The sequence below is a fragment of the Ambystoma mexicanum genome, chromosome 12 (assembly GCF_040938575.1).
Source record: "Ambystoma mexicanum isolate Mex_15411 chromosome 12, UKY_AmexF1_1, whole genome shotgun sequence".
In the NCBI taxonomy this organism is placed as follows: domain Eukaryota; kingdom Metazoa; phylum Chordata; class Amphibia; order Caudata; family Ambystomatidae; genus Ambystoma; species Ambystoma mexicanum.
In genome coordinates, this window is record NC_090936.1 from 428,808,245 (window position 1) to 428,829,341 (window position 21,097).

The 21,097-nt window shown below is 49.4% G+C and overlaps 1 protein-coding gene across 8 annotated transcripts in view; it reads right to left on the reverse strand.

The window, feature by feature from the left end:
• Positions 1–21,097, reverse strand: part of KDM5A (lysine demethylase 5A) — a 1,841,472-nt gene that overhangs the window by 1,200,716 nt on the left and 619,659 nt on the right. For all 8 annotated transcript variants that reach the window (XR_011281783.1, XM_069628595.1, XM_069628593.1 and 5 more), the window contains one exon: positions 6,733–6,895. Coding sequence is in view for 7 of the 8 variants with exons in the window: in XM_069628595.1 (XP_069484696.1) it covers positions 6,733–6,895 (163 nt within the window). In the remaining variant the exon portion in view is untranslated. The remainder of the gene's footprint in view (positions 1–6,732; positions 6,896–21,097) is intronic.

The window sequence follows — 21,097 nt, forward strand, 5'->3', positions numbered from 1 at the left end:
GTTAGGGGGTTGCTGGATGTTGGATTTCCTGCTGTTGGTTCCGGTTAGAGGTGCCCAGGAACTGTAGGTGCAAAGATTCTTCCAGTCGGGTCCAGAAGCAGAGTGCAACGCTTGGCGATGGAGAAATACAGAAAGCACTCATGCAGCCCCCTACATGGCACTTCACAGGACGGGGAAGGTGAGTACCAGCGACGAGCACAGACGGCAGGCATCCTTCAAGTTGCGGTCATCAGATGTCCTTCCAGAGCCGGATCCCTAGAAGCTGGGAGGCTGACATTTCGGCAGGAAGGCGACTTATACCAAAAGCTACTGACCACCAAATTTTGCAGAAAATGTTAAACGATGATTCTAGCGAGGTAGCACACTGGGGAGCTGGCCAGTCCACCCAGTGGTCCAGAGACACATCCGAAGGCTCGGGTCAGTTGGATCCCTGAGAATACATTGAGACTGGTGTTCCCACCAGTCCATGGGTTGAAGCACCGCACAGGACCTTCGCAGATTAGGTAGTCCAATAGGGCTTCACCGGAGCAGACACAGGATGGGATGCTGGGCCTCATCGGGAATCTTCTTTGGATCTTTAGTCAGCTGTTCTTGTAGAAGGAATTCTTGGCTCCAACGCTGATCTGAAGAAATAGATGTAGGAGTCCTCTTATCCAAAATCCAGCCTGGAAGCATGCCCATGCCCACCAGTGGCAAAGATATGCACCATTCAAACATCCAGTAGTTGTCCAATCGGGGACATCTATTGGTTTTACTCATGCCCCACACCTGGATTCATTGGCACCACACGTATGTGTAGTGGGACCAGAAAGTCCCAGGTAGTCCCACCCACTTCCAGAACCACACACAACGGTATCATTAGCCCATGAAAGCGGCAGCTTTGCCAGGTAAGGGCATGCCCTTATATGGGATTTCCTGATCTGACCAAGCAGGAAGTAGGCCAAACAACAATATTGCCAAAGAACAAGCAACAATCTTGTGGCATGGCTTTTTTAGGGCACTAGACACGTTATGTAGCTGTTAGGCAACCTTGTATGCAGTACCTTGTGGGAGACTACACCAGCCTTGTCCTCTTGGCAATAGTTAACCCAACCTTTGCTATAAGCATGTACTTCACAAGTTGGCAGAGTGACTGAGCAGCTAGGCTGATCTCAAGAGGGCCAAAAAAAGGTAGCAGGCGCTCCTCTCAAGAAAGAACATGGCATGATAACCTGTTCGGAGATGAGAGTTTGAAGCACACGCTTTTTGCTCACTGTACCTTCCACAGATGGGAAATATCCATTTGCATATCAGTCTTTGTCCCACCCACATGGGCAGACCAGCACCGAAATGCTACGGCAATTCCTCTCTGAACAAGAGTACCAAAAGCAACCCCATACACATCATCTCAGAACGGGTTATCATGCCATGTTCTTTCTGGAGAGGAGCGCCTGCTACCTTATTGAATGATCTCAAGAGGGGTCAATGTGAGCTGTAGGGTTGTAACAGACTTTCACAGTGACAAGTATCCATATAAAAACTACACTCAAGGTTTCTTGATTAAACAATTATTTAACATTCATTTTGAATAAGCCTTCTTTAGAAGGGAGCAAATATGAAACACTTAAAATATACTTCAGAAATACACACTCAGTTTCAATAAATCAGTAGATACCCATTTGGGATGGCACACAGACACTTCCTACACCCTGAGGTGACAAATAACTAGGACACTGGACATTGATATATCACTGGTACATTTAGAGCAATACTGAGTTTGGAGTTAAAAGGAAAAGGTTAAAGGGAAGAAACAATGGTTAACAAGTTTCGCAAACAGGTGAGTACCTTTGAACCCCCCAATGCAATGTAGATTAACCCTTTCCCAGCTACACAAGTAAAGAATGTGTGACTTTTTGGAGGGACAGATCAAAACACAAAGTCAGAGGTTAGAAGAGTCTTTAGGGAGCCAGGAGAGCCAATGTTACTTGAGCAAAGTCTAGGGGAGCTGGAATCTTCTTGAAGGTAAGTAAACAGTCTTGCAAAGTATAGTTTTTGTCGAAAAAGAAATCACTGCTGGGCCACAAGCTGGGAGGCTTGTGATGGGCAAAGCTGCAAGAAACTCTGCAAGAGGCAGCCAAAGCAAGTCTCAACTGAGAGCTAACTAGGCTACACAACAAGAGGTAAGCACCCCTTAGTTGTACAGTACCTTAGGGCTGAAGAAATTGGCTCAAGCTGGCTTCTGTTCCTGTTGTAGTCTGGCAGATCCTGTTGTTCCTGGGCCTCGGCCATGGGGACAAGAGGGAGGACGTATCGGGCATTCCTGCACTATTGTTTTATGGTCGCCGGCAGCAATGGGCAAACTTCAAATCAGCAGCAATTTGCGGTTTCAGCTTCTAGCTAATAGCACCACGCGGTTCTCAGATACCTTGTGGGCTTTCCTTGTTTCTGGGGTCCAGCACTCTTAAGGTGGCTAAGGCTTGGTTAGTCCTGCTTCGAGGGAGCCTGGAGGATCTTCCTGGAGCTGGGTTCAGACTTTCAAACGATGCACTCGATTCTGGTGTTCCTCTCCCCGGCACTCGGTTCTTGCAGCAGCAATGGAAGTACAGCCAGCTTCGAGAGAATTTACCAGATGAGTTTCTCTTGAGGTCGACTGGTCCCACCAACCCAAGGGCAGAAGTCATCCTTTGCAGGGCTTCTCTAGTCGAGGTGAATTCAGAGCTTCGGCACTGCAGCAGGGCTTCACTGGGCGAGGCAACGATCCAGGAGTTGCAGGAAGCTTCTATTCCAAGTTCTTCTTTGGATTCCTTCGTCCAGTGGTCGACTCTGCCTTCCAAGCAAAAAGCTGCCTTTTATGCACGTTTCTCCCATTCATTCCAGCCTAGTGTCAATCAAACAGCAGGGTGGCTGTGCTCCAAGGTCAGCCACCCAGCCAATCACCTTTAGGTGCATTCCTGTAACGAAGGAGACTAAGCACAGGGAGTTTTGGGCACCTCCCTCGCTTCCTGCCCTGCCAGACATGCTGGAGCCAGAGGCGGGCTTCACTGGTGAATCCCACCACGGACAAAACGAACAAAGGGACCAAACCTGGTTTGGCGCACAGAGTAAATCTCAAGAAGGACCTTTCCAACAAGAAATGGTGAAAAAAGAAGACCGAGGCCATTTTGACAAAATGGGCACCCATTGGTGCTTTACTGAAGCTGCAATTGCAGCCCGTGGTAAAAACACACAATGGTAGGAAAAAGTAAACCACTGCCACCAGCCATTAATTGTAGAAAGTAGGGGTGTACCGAATCGTACATTTACTATTCGGCTGAATACCAAATAGTTAGCCAAAATATTCAGCCGAATAGAGAGCCGAATAGTTGGTTAACTCTTAGAAGTTTCTGTTCAGGGACGGTTTCTTTGTTGTCGCGCCCACATATTGTGTATTCATGTATGTGTGTACAGGAGCTAATGGGTAGGCCGTGGTGTGTGCTTTGATTATTATTACATCTGAGATAAGTGCTCCTGAGTAAAAGAGTTGGTGGTGTGGGGTGGTAAAAAAAAATTACTCAGCCGGTTGTGAGGTGGTTTGTGTGACTTGGGGCCTAACTTGCTTGCTTTAATATTGTAAAAATCGAGGCTGGGGATCTACAACCAGCAAGGGAATGCCATATTGGAAAGTGTGGGGAGAGAAACAACATGCGAGGGAGGGTCCAGAGTGACCTGTCACCAAGAAAAGTGTCATAGGGGCAATGCTTACAGGAAGAGTCTGTGGGCAGCAGCAACACCATGAATACTCTCAGGGTACAATGCCAGCAGGAAAGTGGCGAACCACAGACAGACACTACCCTCCCGCAAAGCACTGGAAGATAAGTCTAGCCTGCTTATAAGAGGCTCGGGTGAGACCGAGCAAGGCAGACAAACCGTGAGGAGATCCAGGTGGATCGTCGGGTGCACTGGGAAGTCACCAGTCAGTCCATTTTCTATTAGGGCTGACTATATGTGAAACATAATGGGGGAGGGGTTGTAGTTTTAGGAGTGGACGAGGACCAAGCAGAAGAACCACCCCTGTGCACCGCCAAAGAGTGGACCTCAAACAGGTCACCATAATCAGTACATCAGGAAAATTCCTCAAATATTGGATCAAGCATATTAGCCGCAAGTGTTTCATAAAATGTCCTCTTTATCACGGATGACAAGTGGTGCTGGGGGTGTCTGGGGGGGGAGTCGTCACCATGAATGGCAAGGAACACACGGGCAGTGTCTGCTTAGGGATTCCCTGTAGCTAAATGAACATTTGTGTTGGGTGTTTCACGAGACCAAAAGCGTGCATTGGCTCTGTAGGCTGTACACAGAGAGAGGTATGCCATGGTGGGCAGCTAATGCGCAAGGCAGGGGTAATAGGCCATCTTGATTACCCAGGGCTCCTTTGGGGGGACTGTGACACTCATCTAGCAACATCCAGATCAGCAAGACTGCCAGAAATATTTGGAAGTAATGACCTCTGTACCTTGCACTGACAGGGGCTGGGCTCACACAAGCAGCGACGGTGGTTTCCAACCCGGGCCATAGGCACAGGACTTTTCGTGGGGACCTCGCCCAGAGGAAGTCTGGGTACCACAAACGACTCTGCCAAGACACTGCCACCCCCCCACCCCCCATGCAGCGTGCTACCACGCGTACACGCTACCATGAAACTTTGTCACCGTTTGATCTATGGACAGATGTCATTTGCTGGAGTAACGTAAAAAACAAGTTAATGTACCAGACATTTCCGACAAAACAGAGTCCCTGCAAAAGAGAAAAAGTATATAGGATTTTTTTTTAAATATAAAACGGTGCCAATGTTTCCAGTGTGAAAGATAAACAATTGCTTCGTCGTTTAAAAAAGTAGTGTACATTCATTTCCCATGAAACATACAACGTCGGACATGCGTTTTTCATATTGAGAATAAAAATAAAGCCGAAAAGAGAACGAGAACACTAGAAAGCCGAATAGGAAGAAGAGGCATGTAGAGCCACGCTGAGTGGAGTGCAATGAAAGCGGTCCTTGGCATAGGCCTGGGAGCTTTCTTAGCAGCTTCGCAAAACAAGGTGCTAAAAGGCCACGCCAGTCTCAGAGGTTGGAAAGGGAAAGAAGCATACACCCACTCACCCATCCATTTTTCAAATGATTTAAAGGTGGACACTTACCTGATGCTGCCTCGATGACCGTCTTTCCTCGATCCTCTTCTGGTCCTCTTCTCCCGGTCTCGGTGCACTGTTCCAAAGATTCCGGGTATTTGTCCCTGCAGCAGCCAGAAAGCCAACTGCTTACTGGCTGCTGTTGCTTTCCCACGGTTTTACTTTCTAGGATTGGCTATCGTCTCTCACACTGAGAGAAGATAGTAGATAGATAATCATAGAAAGAGGACTTAAACATTTTTTTAAATTTTTTTTTAGCTTCGGCTTTGAGTAAATATTCCAGAAACATTCGGCCGAAGCCGAATAAGTGTTTTTCTGGCGAAATTCAGCCGAATACTTACTCGAAGCCGAAGTTCGGTACACCCCTAATAGAAAGGGTAACATAAAAATGTTACATAACAAGACAGACAAAGGGGATACTAAGTAATCCCTCCAGCACCCTGTTGTAAGATAGTGTGTGCGGGGTCTATAAAGAGTTAAATATAAGTAAAGTCAATTTCACTTTACTACTCTTGGAAACAGTAGTTATCCAAGAGAAGGTATTTCAACCTTAGCAGAAAGCCAAATGATTTATATGTGACACTGCACAGAAGGCGCTGAATGTCACAATGTAAAAAGATGCCGCCTATGGAGTTTGTCAGACTCCAAAACCAAAAGAGAAACAGAGTTCAAATCACATAAAAATACATGACAGAGCGGGAAAAAGGTCACTCTCTGCAGCATAAAAATGAAAAGTCCTTAAATCCAGCAAAAAGAGCTGGATGTATCGAAGGTAAAAGGAATTAGCACATTTCTGAGAATTCTCCCTAACAGTGGGCATGTCAACGGCCTAATCATGGTAGACATTGTTTTCTTGACAGTCATCCTTCAGTTACTTATGAACTGCTTTAATATGTGATGTCCCTTACAAAATGGTACTTGTCATATCCTGTGATAGTGTTTTTTTTTGGTCAGCTTCAAAAATAGTTCCTAAAACGTTACATCCACCATCTTTTACCTTTAGTTATACCCCCTCATTGATATCGTTCTTCTGCTGCTCTTGATAAGCAGTTCATGTACAGCTGAAGCAGAGCACTGGATGATCCTAGCTATAAAATCATGTAAAACGTCTTTTTCAGCCATCTCTTAAGGGGTAATGAAGCACCAGCTATGGTGTAATAAAATTGATTGGGTATTTATAATGCGCCGATACACAAGTGTTTCAAGACGCAAAATTGAAATAATTAAAAATGAAATCATTAAAAGGAAATTCTGCTTACCAGTTAATAAATATAAAAAATGACTCTGATCTTGCTTTTTACTCACTTTCCCAGGGAGTGCCACCTTCACAGTTGGGAGATTCTAAGATTGGGAACCTGCATAAGAAGGGTAATGGTAAAAAACTGCAACAGAAATGTTCCAAGTTACAGAAGAAGGCGGCGAGATATATTATAAAGGTTGGAACATGAGAGAGGATAAAGACAATGAGGAAGAGAAAAGTAGGCAAGCATGGTGATGAGATTGACAGAAGAAGTTAAACCCCCATATTACAAGTAAAACAAAACGGGTATGCAAAACAGGAATACATTCTGAGCACACACTACTTACAGGTACTCCATGCTCCATTAACACATTGGGGTTCATGATAGTCACCAACTGATGTAGGAGATCAGGCTGTGATACAAAAAGCTCAGGGGCCAGTTCCCTCATCACTGCCTCCAACTGTTCAGCTGCATGAGAGGGCACACCATACCACGTTTTTGGCTCCCCCCTGGCAAGATCAAATATTTTGAAAATTAAATAACTGTTTAAAAAAGAAATGCAAAACATCTATAGCATTTAAACATGATACACGGGTTATGTATTGCAGATAAAATTCTCATTAATGCTTGTCTTTATTGATCAGCCAATGGTTAGAAAGGCAAAATGGAACATGACCAGGAAAGATTAACACTTTGTTGATGGCATGATGAATGACTGGATGGAACAAGTTACTTACCTGTAATTGTTGTTCTCCAGCATGGGTCTGGCATGGATTCACATGCTCATGAATATTCCCCGTCGTCAGGCTGGGAATCCTCGGTAAAGAAAAATCAGTATCAGTTTCGTTTCTGATCTGTCTTTCGTAGTAGTAACCAATCACTGATCTCTGCGTCATACTGACCACAGCCAATGACTGCCATCTCCCTAAGCCCCGCCTCTGGCAGCCATCTTCAGATTTGGTAGCACGTGAAGTGGCAGTATGACCAAGTGAAGAGCCGCAGAGGGGTTGGCGGGAGGGTTCGCATGTGAATCCATGCCAGACCCATGCTGGAGAACAACAGTTACAGGTAAGTAACTTGTTCCTTCTCCAGCATAGGGTCTGGCATGGATTCACATGCTCATGAATAAATGAATACATAGCAGTACACACATGCACAACCTCGGGAGGTGGCAAAGGCTCAACATTAAGCATTACATCAAACTCAACATTAAGCAATTCTTACCTCCTCACCAGGCTCACCTTAGGCGAACAGGTTGCGCAGCACTGCTTGGCCGACCCTGGACTCCTCTTTGGAATCCCGATCGACGCAGTAGAATTTCGTGAAGGTGTGCGTCGACCTCCACGTAGCAGCCCTGCAGATGTCCAGCAAGGGCACACCAGATAGGAACGCCGTGGTAGCTGCGATCGCTCTGGTGGAATGGGCTCTCGGACGGCCAGGCAGCGGTCAGTTTGCCAACCTATGACAGTACATGATACAGCCGGAGAGCCATCTGGAAATGGAAGCCTTCGAGAGAGCCTTCCCCTGAATGACAGGTCCAAAGTTCACAAAAAGTTGTGACGTTTTCCGAAAACTCTTTGTGCAGTCCACGTAGAACTTCAGCGCTCTAGCCACATCCAGCGAGTGCAAAGTCCTTTCAGCCGGCGACGAAGGCGACGGGAAGAAAACAGGCAACACCAAGGGTTCGTTGAGGTGGAAGTCCGACGGCACCTTGGGCATGAAGGAGGGGTGCGTCCTGAGCACTACCCTCGTGTCATGGAAAGTCAAGTATGGGGGCTCGCAGGAAAGGGCCTGGATCTCTCCCACCCGTCGTGCGGAGGTGATGGCCACAAGAAACTCTGTTTTCCACGACAAGAATTTCAACGGAGCTGAGTGCAGAGGCTCGAACGGAGGTCCCATGAGCTTGGTCAGCACCACGTTGAGGTCCCACGCCGGGGCCTTCACCGGCGGGAACAATCTGAACAGTCCCTTCATGAATTCTTTCACCAGACGATGAGACCACAAAGACGTCCGTCCCGTGGTTCTGGTGTATCGGGAGATCGCAGCAAGATGAATCTTGATGGAAGCGTGCGCCAGTCCAGCCTTGGCCAGCGTCAGCAGGTACGGCAGTACTTGAGGAGCCGTAATCCGTAGAGGGTTAATCTTCTGTGCGTGGCACCAGCAGAGAACCTCTTCCATTTGTGTCCGTAGCATTTAAGAGTTGAGGACGCCCTGTCCTTTGCAAGAACCTCTCTGCAGTCGGCCGGTATGTCGTAGCCTCCGAACTGTAACGCTGCAGGAGCCAGGCCTGCACGTTCAGCCACTTCGGGTCGTGATGGAGGATGGCGCCTCCTTCCCTGGAGAGAAGATCCGCGTCCACTGGCAGCTTGATTGACGGGGACGCTGACAAGTCCAGAAGGTCCGGGAACAATATCTGCCTCGGCCACGCAGGTGCGACGAGGATCATCCTGCACCGTGACCTCTTGAGCTGGTTGATGAGCCGGACCAGCAGCGGCAAAGGAGGGAACGCATATAGGAACAGGCCCTCCCAGGGGAACGAGAAAGCACCGCCCATGCTCCTCGGCTGGGGAAACCTGCTGGCGAACCTCCGGCACTTGGAGTTCGTCGCTGTCACGAACAGATCGATCTGGGGTGTGCCCCACCGTCGGAAGAGGCGGTCCACTAGATCCTGTCGTAGTTCCCACTCGTGGCACGAGCGCAGCTCTCTGCTGAGCGAGTCGGCGATGGTGTTTTTTATTCCTGCCAGATGAAATGGCACCAGAAACATCCCTTGGGCGACGGCCCAAAGCCACAGGTCCTGCGCCTCCTTGGACAGGGCTGGGGATCTGGTACCGCCCTGCTTCCTGATGTAGAACATGGTGGTGGTGTTGTTGGTGAAGATCCTCACCACCTTGCCCTTGAGGGACTGAAGAAAGGACCTGAGGGCCCAAAACACTGCACAGAGTTCCAGGACGTTGATATGGAGGGACTTCTCCGTCGGCAGCCAAAGGCCCCTCGCGTGCAGATTTTCGGTGTGCGCTCCCCCACCCTTCAAGGGAGGCATCCGTGGTCACTGTCTTCTGGTGGCCCAGGGTCTGGAAGTCCATGCCCGCCGTCAGATGCGCGAGGTGCCCCACCACCGGATCGCTCGTCGGAAGCTCTCGTCGAGTGTGATCCTGTCCTCGAAGCTGCCCGTCTGGATCGAGCGAGCGTCCAGGAACTCCTGTAACGGGCGCATCCGAAGCCTGCACAGGCGGATGAGATAAATGCAAGAAGACATCATTCCGAGGAGGGACTTTATGGACCTCACCCTAGCCACGTCCGCAACCAGCATCCGCTGCACCTTGCCCAAGATGGCCCTCGTCCTTTCCTCCGACGGAGAGACCAGAAGCGCCACTGTGTCGAGCTTCGCTCCCAGAAACAGTGCGTCTTGCGCGGGCACCAGGTGGGACTTGGCATAGTTTATGGAGAATCCCAGGTCCGTGAGTAGTTGGACGGTCCTCGCCGTATGCTCCGCGGCGAGCTCCTTTGTATTTGCTCGGATGAGCCAGTCGTCCAGGTAGGGGTAGACGTGGATCCCCTCCAGGCGCAACCGCGCTGCCACCGGTGCGAGGCACTTGGGAAACACCCTGGGTGCCGATCTCAATCCGAAGGGAAGGGCTCTGAACTGGTAGTGACGCCCTTGGACCACGAATCTGAGAAACTTTCGGTGTCCCTTTAGGATGGGGATAGGGAAGTAGGCATCCTCAAATCCAACGACGACAGGAAATCGCCCTCCTCCAGTTGACCCAGGACATGCTGGAGGGTGACCATCCGGAACTTCTGTGCCTTGATGAATTTGTTCAGTCGTCGTAGGTCCAGGATGGGACGCCATCCTCCCATCTTATTCTTCACGAGGAATTATCTTGAGTAAACTCCGGAGCCCCGAAACCTCTTTGGGACGAGGTCGATGGCGCCTTTCTTGAGCATCGCCTTTACCTCCAAGAGAAGTTGAGGGACGTGATGTTCCTTCCTGGCCACAGGAGGGGACGCGCGGGCACTTTAGAAACTCGAGCGCGTGACCCTGGGCCAGGGCATCCAGCACCCAACGGTCGGTGGAGATGGATTCCCACACGCTGACGAAGCTCGCCAGCTGGCCTCCCACCGGGGTGCTTCGGTGGGGGCCCGACCCCACGGCCGGTTCAGTCCTGCTTCGACGAGGCTTTGCTGCCTTGTCCTCCTTGGCGACGACGGCAGGGTCCGCCGGACTTGCCTCGTCCCCTGTAGGCTTCCTGTGACGACGAACAGGCCGCTTGACGATAGGTGGAAAATCCGCCGCCGGAACCTTTGGAGGCACTCTGCTTGCCTCCGCCGCTCCGAAAGGGCGGCCGTCGTTGCTAGAGAACACCAAGAGCCCTGGCCGTCTCCGTGTCTGTCTTGATGGCTTGTAGGGAATCGTCCACTGTTTTCCCAAACAGGTTGTTCCCGTCGAACGGCATGTCCAAGACTCTGGTCTGCACGTCCTGACGGAAGTCAGTTGCCTTGAGCCATCCACGCCGTCTAAGGCACACGCCGTTGCCCAACTGGCGAAATCCAGTGTCAGCGATGTCCGTCGCTATCGTAATGGCGTGGTCCGACGCCACTTCTCCTTCCTGCAAGATCTCTAGGGCCTCCACCCTCTTGTCTGGTAAGAAGTCCAGCAGGGGGGCCAGTTTGTACCACAACTCCCTGTCGTAGCGGGCTACGATAGCCAAGGCGTTGGCAGCCTTAATCGTCGTCGCTGCCGATGAGATGACTCTGCGTCCCATCGTGTCCAATTTCTTTCCCTCGCCGTCCGGCGGGGAGGTTGATGTAGAGGCCGAGGCCCCCCCCCCGCTTTCTTCCTGGCCGCCGCGGAGATGACAGAGTCCGGGGTCGGCTGTTCCCGAAGGCACAAGGGGGCCGCGTCCGGGACCCGGTACTTCTTCTCGTACCGATCCCTTCTTGCAGGCGTTGTGGATGGGTTCTTGAGGAGGGCGAGACCCTCATCCCAGATATCGTCCAGTAGAGGTACAGCGAGGACTGTCTTCCTCTTGGTCTTGCACCGTTGATAAAGGAAACCTTCCTTCTTCTCTTCCGGGCAGAGCTGGAAAAGCTTGGATGCCCTGGCGATCATGGCATGAAACGATCCAATCTCGTCGGCCGGGGAAGAGGTGACGACGGGAGATCCTCGTCGTAAACCTCGTCGTCTGTACCCGTCGCGGCCGTGTCAGTCCCCGTATCATCCCCATGGGTCGTGGACGGGGAGGAGAGCTGAGCAGGGCGCGATGTTTGAAAAGGAGGTGGAGGATGAATCCTTCTCTTAGGAGGAGGGCTCCCAGAAGGGCCTGGCTCCGGGTCCCCCGTCGGGAGCGGTTCCTCCGTTGGTGGTAACGGCAATCTCGTCCTTATCTCCGAGCATAAGGACTGAATAGCCAACAAAATGGCCGCCGAGTTGTCTTGCGGCACTGGTTGAGGGGATTCCGACGGGCGGTCAGGAGCCCCGTCGGCACCCTTGACGTTCTCGTCATCTCCCACGTCGGGGTCCCTCCCGACGGGCTGGTCTTCTTCCACGCCAACGCCGTGGCTTAAGACTTCGATCAGCTCCTCAGAGGTTGAGGCCGAATCCACGACGACCTCCTGCCCCCCCTTTTTCTTCTCCGGAGGTTTCACGGGGGTCCTGTCGATGGGCATGAAAGAGGACTCCCTCCGCAGTGGCAGGGAGACTCTGGGCCCCGAGGTCGCCACCACTGGTGTAGCCTCCACAGGCTGAGCCAGGGCGACTGTCTCGATAGAGGCCTTGGCCGGGTGGATTAAGGCTTTCACCACCTTAGGTGCGCTCACCGCCTTCTCCTTGGGGGGAGGGTCGCCGCCTCGCTCCCCCTCTGATGGGGCCTTCGAGCTCGACCGGGATCTCTCCAGGAGCTTCGCCGGGTGCTCGGCCTTCCTCTTACCCGAGCCAGAGCGTTGGCTCGTGGTTGATGGCGCCGGGGAGGATGCGCCCTGCCTGGCGCCCGTAGAGCCTGACCGTTCGGCGCTCACGGTGCCAGCGGACTCGCAGTGGTTGGCCTTCTGTTGGACCCCCGTTGCCGGGGCGCCCTCAAAGGTCTTAGAAGACCGCTCGGACTTCTTCTTCTCGCCTGACGGGCTCTTCCCTTCCAGCCAGTTGGCGAGACGCAGATGGCGGTCCTTCATGGTCCGCTCCGACATATTGCTGCAAAACGCACAGTCCTTCTCCACGTGCGTCTTGTCCTCATGCAGGCAGTAGAGGCAAAGGGAGTGTTCGTCCTCCTTAAAGACATTCTGAAGCTGGCATCCAGGGCAGACCCTGAACAGCTTTCCGGGCGTCGAGCTTCCCTTCTCCTGGGCCATGATCTAGATGGGCCTGAGAAACTTCTGGAGTCCTCCAAAAGCGTGGCTCGACGAAATCTTCACCCTTGAGGGGCGTAGAAGAATCCGACACGGGTCCCCGTTGATCGGATAAAGAAACGGTGGAACTTGAGGCTCTTTTGACCGAAAAAGAGAAAAAAATTCTAAGAAAAAACGCAAAAAAGGCACTAAAGCTCGAGAGCAATAGCACGAGGATCCCAACACTTGAACGTGCGGTAAAAATCTGAAGATGGCTGCCAGAGGCGGGGCTTAGGGAGATGGCAGTCATTGGCTGTGGTCAGTATGACACAGAGATCAGCGATTGGTTACTATGAAAGACAGATCAGAAACGAAACTGATACTGATTTTTCTTTACCGAGGATTCCCAGCCTGACGACGGGGAATATTCATGAGCATGTGAATCCATGTTAGCAGCAGAGAAAACAAGTTACTTACCAAATGGTAACTTCTTTCGACTGGATGTTCCTCCAACGCATTCCACATCTTTGACATGCAAGGTCCACAGCTGTGCACTTCGGAAACTTTTTCGGCAGAGGGCATCCTGCGTCGATGGTGTCGGGTCCATGTCCCTCGAAGGCCTCCGTCGAGGGCGAAGTCACAGGATGATATAAATAGGACTAACGGCGCCCGCAGCCTCAGTTTAAGTTTTTTCCCTCAGAACATGTGGCACCAGTCTAATGCCTGCTGGACTGCACTTAGCCTTGCGGAAAACGGAAGCTGCAATCGCATAGGAAATTCTCCTGAGGGGCAGGCTGGGAGGGCGATGCTTTGGAGGAACATTCAGTCGAAAGAATGTTACCAGTTGGTAAGTAACTTCTTCGAATGGATTGTGTCCTCCAACGCATTCCACATCTTTGACAGACTCCCAAAGCAGTACCAGTAAATGGAGGAGGGAAAAGAATTTAGAGTACCCAATCAGATTGCGGAATAAAGAACCGCCTTCCCAAAAGCCATATGCTGAACATGGATTGTATCTAGGGAATAATGTTTTACAAAGGTGTGGATGGAAGCCCATGTAGCAGCATCACAAATATTCCTAATAGGAACACCCTGCTGGAGGGGCGGTGGAAGTAGCCACGCCCCTAGTGGAATGAGCTCTCAACCCATCTGGAGGGTCCTTACCCGCCAAACGATAACATTCCATAATGGTGAGGATAATCCACCTGGACATGGTCTGTTTGTTAACAGCCTGGCCCAATCGGTGTCCAGCATATCCTACAAAGAGTTGATCGTCCACTCTGAAACTGGACATCCTAGAAATGTAAAAGCTTACCAGGATGAGGAGGAGGGTAGAAAGATGGAAGAACCACCGATTGACTCAAATGGTATTCAGAAACTACCTTAGGTAGAAAGGAGGGACGTACTCGCAGTACAACCTTGTCCTTGTGAAAGACAGTAAACGGTGGCTTAGATTAAAGAGCCTGAAATTCACTCACTCTGCGAGCGGAAGTAACCGCAACCAAGAACACAGTCTTGAAAGACAGTAATCTCAAAGGACAAGAGTGCAAAAGGTTCAAACGGAGCACCCATGAGAATTTTCAAAAACAAATTTAAATCCCAAACCGGCACCTGGAAAGGGGACGGTGGGAATACATTAATCAGTCCTTTAAGAAACTGAGAAATCAAAGTAAGAACATTCTTCAGACGAGTGCTTAAGATAGACAGTGCCGCCAGGTAACCTTTAATGGTACCTACTTGAAGGCCCCTGTAGGCCAAAGAAAGTAAAAGAAAGACAAAACCATAGGAATGGAGCACTGAAAAGGATCAACATTGTGATCTCTGCACCATTCGCAGAACTTACTCCAACGTCAACGGTACAGGGATTTTGTTGCAGGCCGCCTGGCCGTAAGCAACACCTCCATCACGTCATCCGGGAGGTCCCAATCCTTATACCTCAACTTTTCAGATACCAAGCGTGAAGGATGAGTCTTCACCTCTGTATGGAGAACCTGGACGCGCCCACCCCCCTTTCCTCCCTCACACCCCCCCTTCCCGCCACTCCTCGCGCAAGAGCAGATCCTTTCGGTGGGGAAGGTGGGGTGGAGGGCAGATGGACATTTCCAGAAGGTCCGGGTATCACGCTCTCCTGGCCCAATCCAGAGCAATGAGGATCATGTGTGAACCAAACAACCGTAACCTCCGCAACACTTGAGGAATGACGGGGACTGGAGGAAATGCATACAGCAGTGGGAATGACCAATGCACCACAAACGCATCTCCTAAAATCCTCTTGGAGGAAATTCCCTTGAGCAGAATCTCTCGCACTTCCGGTTGACACTGGTGGCGAAGAGATCCATTTGCAGGGTTCCCCAAGGGGCAAAGATCTCCTGAAGGACTTCCTGAGCCAACTCCCACTCGTAGGAGACTGCGCTCTGCCTGCTCAGACGGACCGACGCCGCATTGTCGTCTCCGGCCAGATGAACTGCTGAGATTGAGATTTCCTGCTGGAAGGCCCAGAACCAGAGCTGCATTGCCTCTCTGCACAACGGAAGTGACCCAACGCCCCCCCCCTTTTTGTTGAGGTAATGCATGGCCACTGTGTTGTCCGTCATGATCAGGACACTCTTCCCACGTACAGAAGACAGAAACGCCTTCAGGGCTAGCCTGATGGCCCTCAGATCTAACAAATTGATGTGGAGTCCGGACTCCGACGGAGACCAACAACTGCTGGCGGTCAAGTCGTTGGCATGAGCTCTCCATCCTGTGAGGGAAGCATCCGTCACTACCGTTCCATCCGGCCACGGTTGCCAAAAATGTTCTCCCCTCATCAGGTTTCCTTCATTGGCCCACCAGAGAAGATCCTGGGAGACCGAAAGTGGAATCTGAATGGGATCCGACATCTTGCCGGAGAACTGCGACCACTGCATCTTGAGTGCCCACTGCAGGGATCTCATCCGCAGCCTGGCCCTCTGGCACCAGAAAAATGCAGGATGCCATGAGGCCGAGCAACCTTAAGAATTCGAAAGCCGGGATTCTGGAATGTTGGTGACCAAGGCAGCAGCTTAAACCAACTGCTCCTTCCCAGCCTATGGATTAATATTGGAAATTGAGAAAAATGAATCAAGCGCTGATATCAAAGAAGAGGATTGAGATCCCTGACAACCCCAACTCCAAAAAAGCTAAACAAGGGGAGAAGATGGGTGAGAGTTCAGAGAATGGTGACATGTATGCACTGCTTCTCCAGATTGCCCAGGATGTGAAGGAAATGAAGATTACCCTCAGTGAATTGTCCTCTCAAGTCGGTCACCTGGAGAATAGAGTCACCAAAGTGGAAGCAGAAAATACAACCTTGGCCACGGAGGTTGAAGGGAGTTATAGGGCCTACAAGGAGTCGAGATATGAAGTTTCTGATTTGAAGAGGAGGAACCTGATCTTGCGCTTGCTGGGTGTGAGTGAAGACTCTGCTTTGGACAAAAACCTCGATCACAGAGTCAGAGGAGTACTGGAGGCAACTTTGGGTAACAACATCCTAAAAGAAATGGACATGGATTACTCCTTTAGAGCTGGTAAGCTGGTCCAGGCCGGAAAACCAAGACAGATCATCATGGTGATGTCCAGAGTGATTGCAAAGGAAAGGATTTTAAAGGCTGCGAGAGAAAAAGGGAAACTTCTGCTAAATGGAGATCAATTGGCGATCTATCCAGATTTCCCTAAGGAAATAGTGGAAATGAGGAAGGCGTTCAGAAGTGCAAAAGCTTTGGCACAAGAAAAAGGGATTAAAACTCTCCTGGTGAAACCAGCGACACTGAAGATATTGTTTGGATCAGGTGTCAAAACCACAGAGGATCCAGTTGAAGCTGAAAATTGGCTGAGGGCTGGGGGTTTAAACTTGGATAATAGTATTGCATAATGATGTGATATATGAAGCTGTGAAGATGTAAGGTTACTTTTCTTTATTGATTCATTTTTTCCTGAAATTGTTAGATGGGAATTGGTTTGTTTAGGTATCAGAGCTTTATTAATGTTTCAAATATGCTGTGACGGTTTTTCGCTCGAGCGTAGGCTTGATGTGGGCTAGGATAATGGGTGTTTTACTCTACGGCAGTACGCGCTCTGTAGATTTTCTATAGGTGATGGTGCTTGTTTTTTGTTTGGACGGAGTGCCGGAGGTGTCGTGCTGTCTGGAAATGGCGGCCGTGCGACACCCTTCGGAGTCTTGCCGGCAGCGGTGTGTTGGATTGGTGGATGCGGGTGACTGACCACTGTTGACGCGCATTTGAGGTAAGGCGTAGTGGCGCTTTCTCCTTGGGGCCGCGGCGCGCGTGTTCCGGGCAATACGCCTTGTTGCATGCTCACGTGTTTGGGGGGCACAGTGGGTGTAGGGGCTGGGGTGCATGTGTTGTGGCTGAGGGGAGGGGACTGCTCTGTGCACGGCTTTATCCCGGACTGCTGTGGTACGTTGATCGTATTGTATTGTTTCCATGACAAAATTGGATGAAGGAATGCCACGTTTGGGAGTATGCTGCCCAATGCTAATCCCCTGCACATATAACAGTTCTTGTCCTGGTTGCACACCCCTGACATGCTGAGTGGGGTGTATTTGACATGTACTTGTACTGTAATAACGAAGCCAACTGTATGCCATTACCATCACTGCATAAAGAAGGTGAGAGTTGTCGCTACTGGGCACCTGGGGTTCCACTGTAGTCTACACCTTTTGCTTTGCATGGGTACGTTTCCTTTCGTGCAGTAACGGAATCAGCTGTGAGAATGTAATAGATCCTGTCATCTAATGTGAACACTGACGAGGCCCATGGTTAAGATATGATTGTGCACCTCTGTCTACTTACCAAATCACAGACAGAATTTTTGATGTTTTTTTTTTGCAGTACTGCTTACGTTGGAGAGGATTTGATTCCATTCTCAAAGCGCAGTGAGAGATGTGCCAATACGTTATATCTGGAGTGCCCAGTTATACAGTACATTTGAATTAACACGGTGGAGGTTGCAGTTTTGTGCCATGGAAGTCACGTGGGGGAATGTAGTGTCCAGGGAATACCGGAGATTCTGATTTTTATGCTTGGAAAGGTGAGTGGTAAGGCCACCGGGAAAGTCATGGATTGGTGTGTGAATGCCATGGAAAAGTTTAATGCTGTATCTGGCTTCTAATCTCATTTGGTAGGGTGCAGGGACACAGGTATTTTGCAACTCTCTGTACACTTGCTCACACTTTCTAGTGATGATTCACGCTCAATTGCTCTGCATGCCTGCAGTAGTTGGGATTTGTGATGTTTAAACTGATGGTTGTGACGGTAGAAGGATTAGTGTGATTTGTTGATGGTTATGATAAGAGAATTCAGGTTTTGTCTAGGCATGTGATTGACACATGGTGTGGTATTTAGCGTTTTTCAGTAGGAGATGTTGCATCTATTCAGGAATGCTTTTATTTGTGCTTTCATTTGCTGGAGAGTTGTGGGAATTCGTTTAGACCAAATTGTATTTTTAACTTCATTTGAATTTGACCAAATGTGGTCTGCGGCACCCTTTATGGGCTTTCTATAGGCTGACCTAAGGGAGGGAGGGGGGGTAGTCCCGTTCGGCGTGTAGCTGGAAGGGATGTTCTGGATGGTTCAAGCCCAGGAGTGTTTTTTTATTTTTTGTTTTATTTCTTTACTTGACTATAGGTTTAGGTAGTATTGTGTCTTGTGGATTCATTGCAAGGATTGGGAAACGGGATCTAGCAATGTCTTACACTTATCAGAGGAATTTCAGACTGGTATCTTGGAATGTGAATGGTGCACATTGTGCTGTCAAGAGGAAGGTGATTTTGAGTAAACTAGGGGAGATGGGGGTGGATGTCGCGATGCTTCAGGAGACTAATTTGTTGGATGCGGATATAGATAAGTGGAACAGGGAGTGGGTTGGTGATGTTTATGGTTCATCGTTCACTACTGGTTCTAGGGGTGTGTGTATCCTTTTTAGGAAGAATCTCCAGATCACTGGGGTGAAGTGTGTGAAGGATGGGGATGGAAGGATAATGTGCGTCACTGCACATATTCAGGATGCTCAGTATTTTTTCTGCAATATATATGCTCCGAATGGGGGTGACGGTAGTTTTTTTGTAGCTTTAACGCAAATGTTGCAGAATGTAAATGCGATTAATGTGATGTTGGGAGGGGACTTCAATGTGGTTTTAGAACCTGGACTTGATAAAAGTATGGGGGGTGTGGACAATGCCAACGCTCTGAAAAGAACAGCATTAAAGAGACTAATTGATGAATGGAACCTCACAGATGTTTGGAGATTGCAAAACCCTTCAATGAGACAATATACTTTCTTCTCTGCAAGGCATAATGCTTACTCGAGAATTGACCTCCTTATGACCTCTGGCCTCTGTACACAATCATTCCAAAGGGGTGACATCGGATCACTACTTGTTTCGGACCATGCTCCAATCTCCATAGACTTGCGATTGACCTTCCCGGTTCCTAGGTCTAACACCTGGCGGATGAATGTCTCCCTCTTGGACGACAATGAAATTGTGGACAAAATTGTTCAAGAGGCGAGATTCTTTATATCGGTGAATTGGACTGGTGAAGTCAGGGTGGAGTTTGTGTGGGAAGCCTTCAAATCATATATGCGAGGATTGTTGATTGGTTGTCCAGCAAAAAGAAAAAAAATGAGATGCAGAAGTGAAAAAGCTTACTGTGGACATTCAGGATCTTGAGAGAAATAATATGCAAAACTTTTCAGAGGAAACTATAAAAATATTGAAGCAGAAAAGGAGACGATTGGAAGATTTGTATTCTTTGAAGGCTGAGTGGTTGCTTTTTAGAACCAAAAGCAACTACTATGAAAAAGATGAAAAATGTGATCGACTTCTGGCACATCGGTTGAGGGTTATGGACAGTGGCAGATCTGTCAATGCAGTGGAAAGACAGGATGGGTTGTTGACTTTTGATCCTGTGGAGATTAATGCGGCATTTCTGTCGTATTATAAAACCCTGTACTCTTCAGAGATCAACTTATCTGAGCGTACAATTGGTCAATTCATTGATGACTGCCATCTGAAGAAAGTAAGTTTGGAATCCTTGGAGTGTATGGAAAGAGATTTGAACGTGGAGGATCTCAGGTTGGCTGCTTATGCGCTGAATTCTGGGAAGTGTCCAGGTCTGGATGGGCTACCAGCTGAACTTTTTAAAAATTTTCCAGAAGAGGTGTTTGCTTTCATGCTGGAGATGCTGCGCCCGTCTTTGAGGAGTGGGTGCCTTCCAAGTTCAACAAGACATGCTTCAATCTCCGTTTTTCTGAAGGAGGGACGAACACCAGTGAAAACTGGCAGCTATAGGCCGATCAGCTTATTGAACACGGACAACAAGATTTTCGCCAAGGCGTTAGCTTTGAGGATTGAGAATGCGCTGATGGATATCAGATGTAAGCCAATCTGGATTTGTAAAAGGCAGACATGTTTCAGAAAATGTGAGAAGATTGTTGCTGACACTATATGAAAGCAAAGAACACCATAATGATGTGGTGACGTTGTCCTTGGATGCTGAGAAAGCTTTCGACCGTATTGAATGGACATATCTTTTAAGTACATTGAAAGGCCTTGGTTTTGGAGATACCATGATTGGATGGATAAGACTGCTGTATTCCCGGCCGACTGCTTGTGTTCGGACTAATGGCATGGACTCGGGCATTTTTGAACTTGGGAGAAGCACGAGGCAAGGCTGTCCACTGTCGCTGATTCTGTTTGTGATCGCCATGGAATTGCTGGCTGTGAGGATAAGAGAAGAGGATAGAATTGAGGGCGTACGCTTTGGTGCAGCCTCCCAGAAAGTTTGGTTGTATGCGGATGACATGCTGGTGGTGGTGGTTCAGAATGTGGAGAGCTCCATTCCTGCGCTGATGGAGTTGGTCGATGCCGGCATCAACCACTTGCACTGTTTTGAAGATGCAGGGCTTTCCCTTTAAGTGGTGTCAGAATAAGATGAGATACCTTGGGATTTGGCTAACGAATGATGTCTCGAAAATAATGGATGTCAATATTACACATGTGATTCAATCTTTGGAGCTGGACCTGAAGAGATGGAGTGCACTTAAATTGAGTCTCTGGGGGAGAGTGAATGCCATCAAAATGACATCAACACCGTGAATCAACTATATGCTCAGTGTGCTTCCCCTGGGCGTGAAGAAGGGCCATTGGAGGAAAATTGAGAGTTTAATCCAGCCTTTTCTCTGGGAGAACAAACAGCCACGCCTCAGCTTGTGGAAATTGCAGCTGCCCCAAGACTGTGGAGGTTTGGGGGTTCCTGACTGAGAATTATCATTTGGCCTTTGGAGCCAGGCATCTGGTTCCATTTATTGAAGATTCGGAGGATGTTTGGACGCTGGCGGAATCAAGT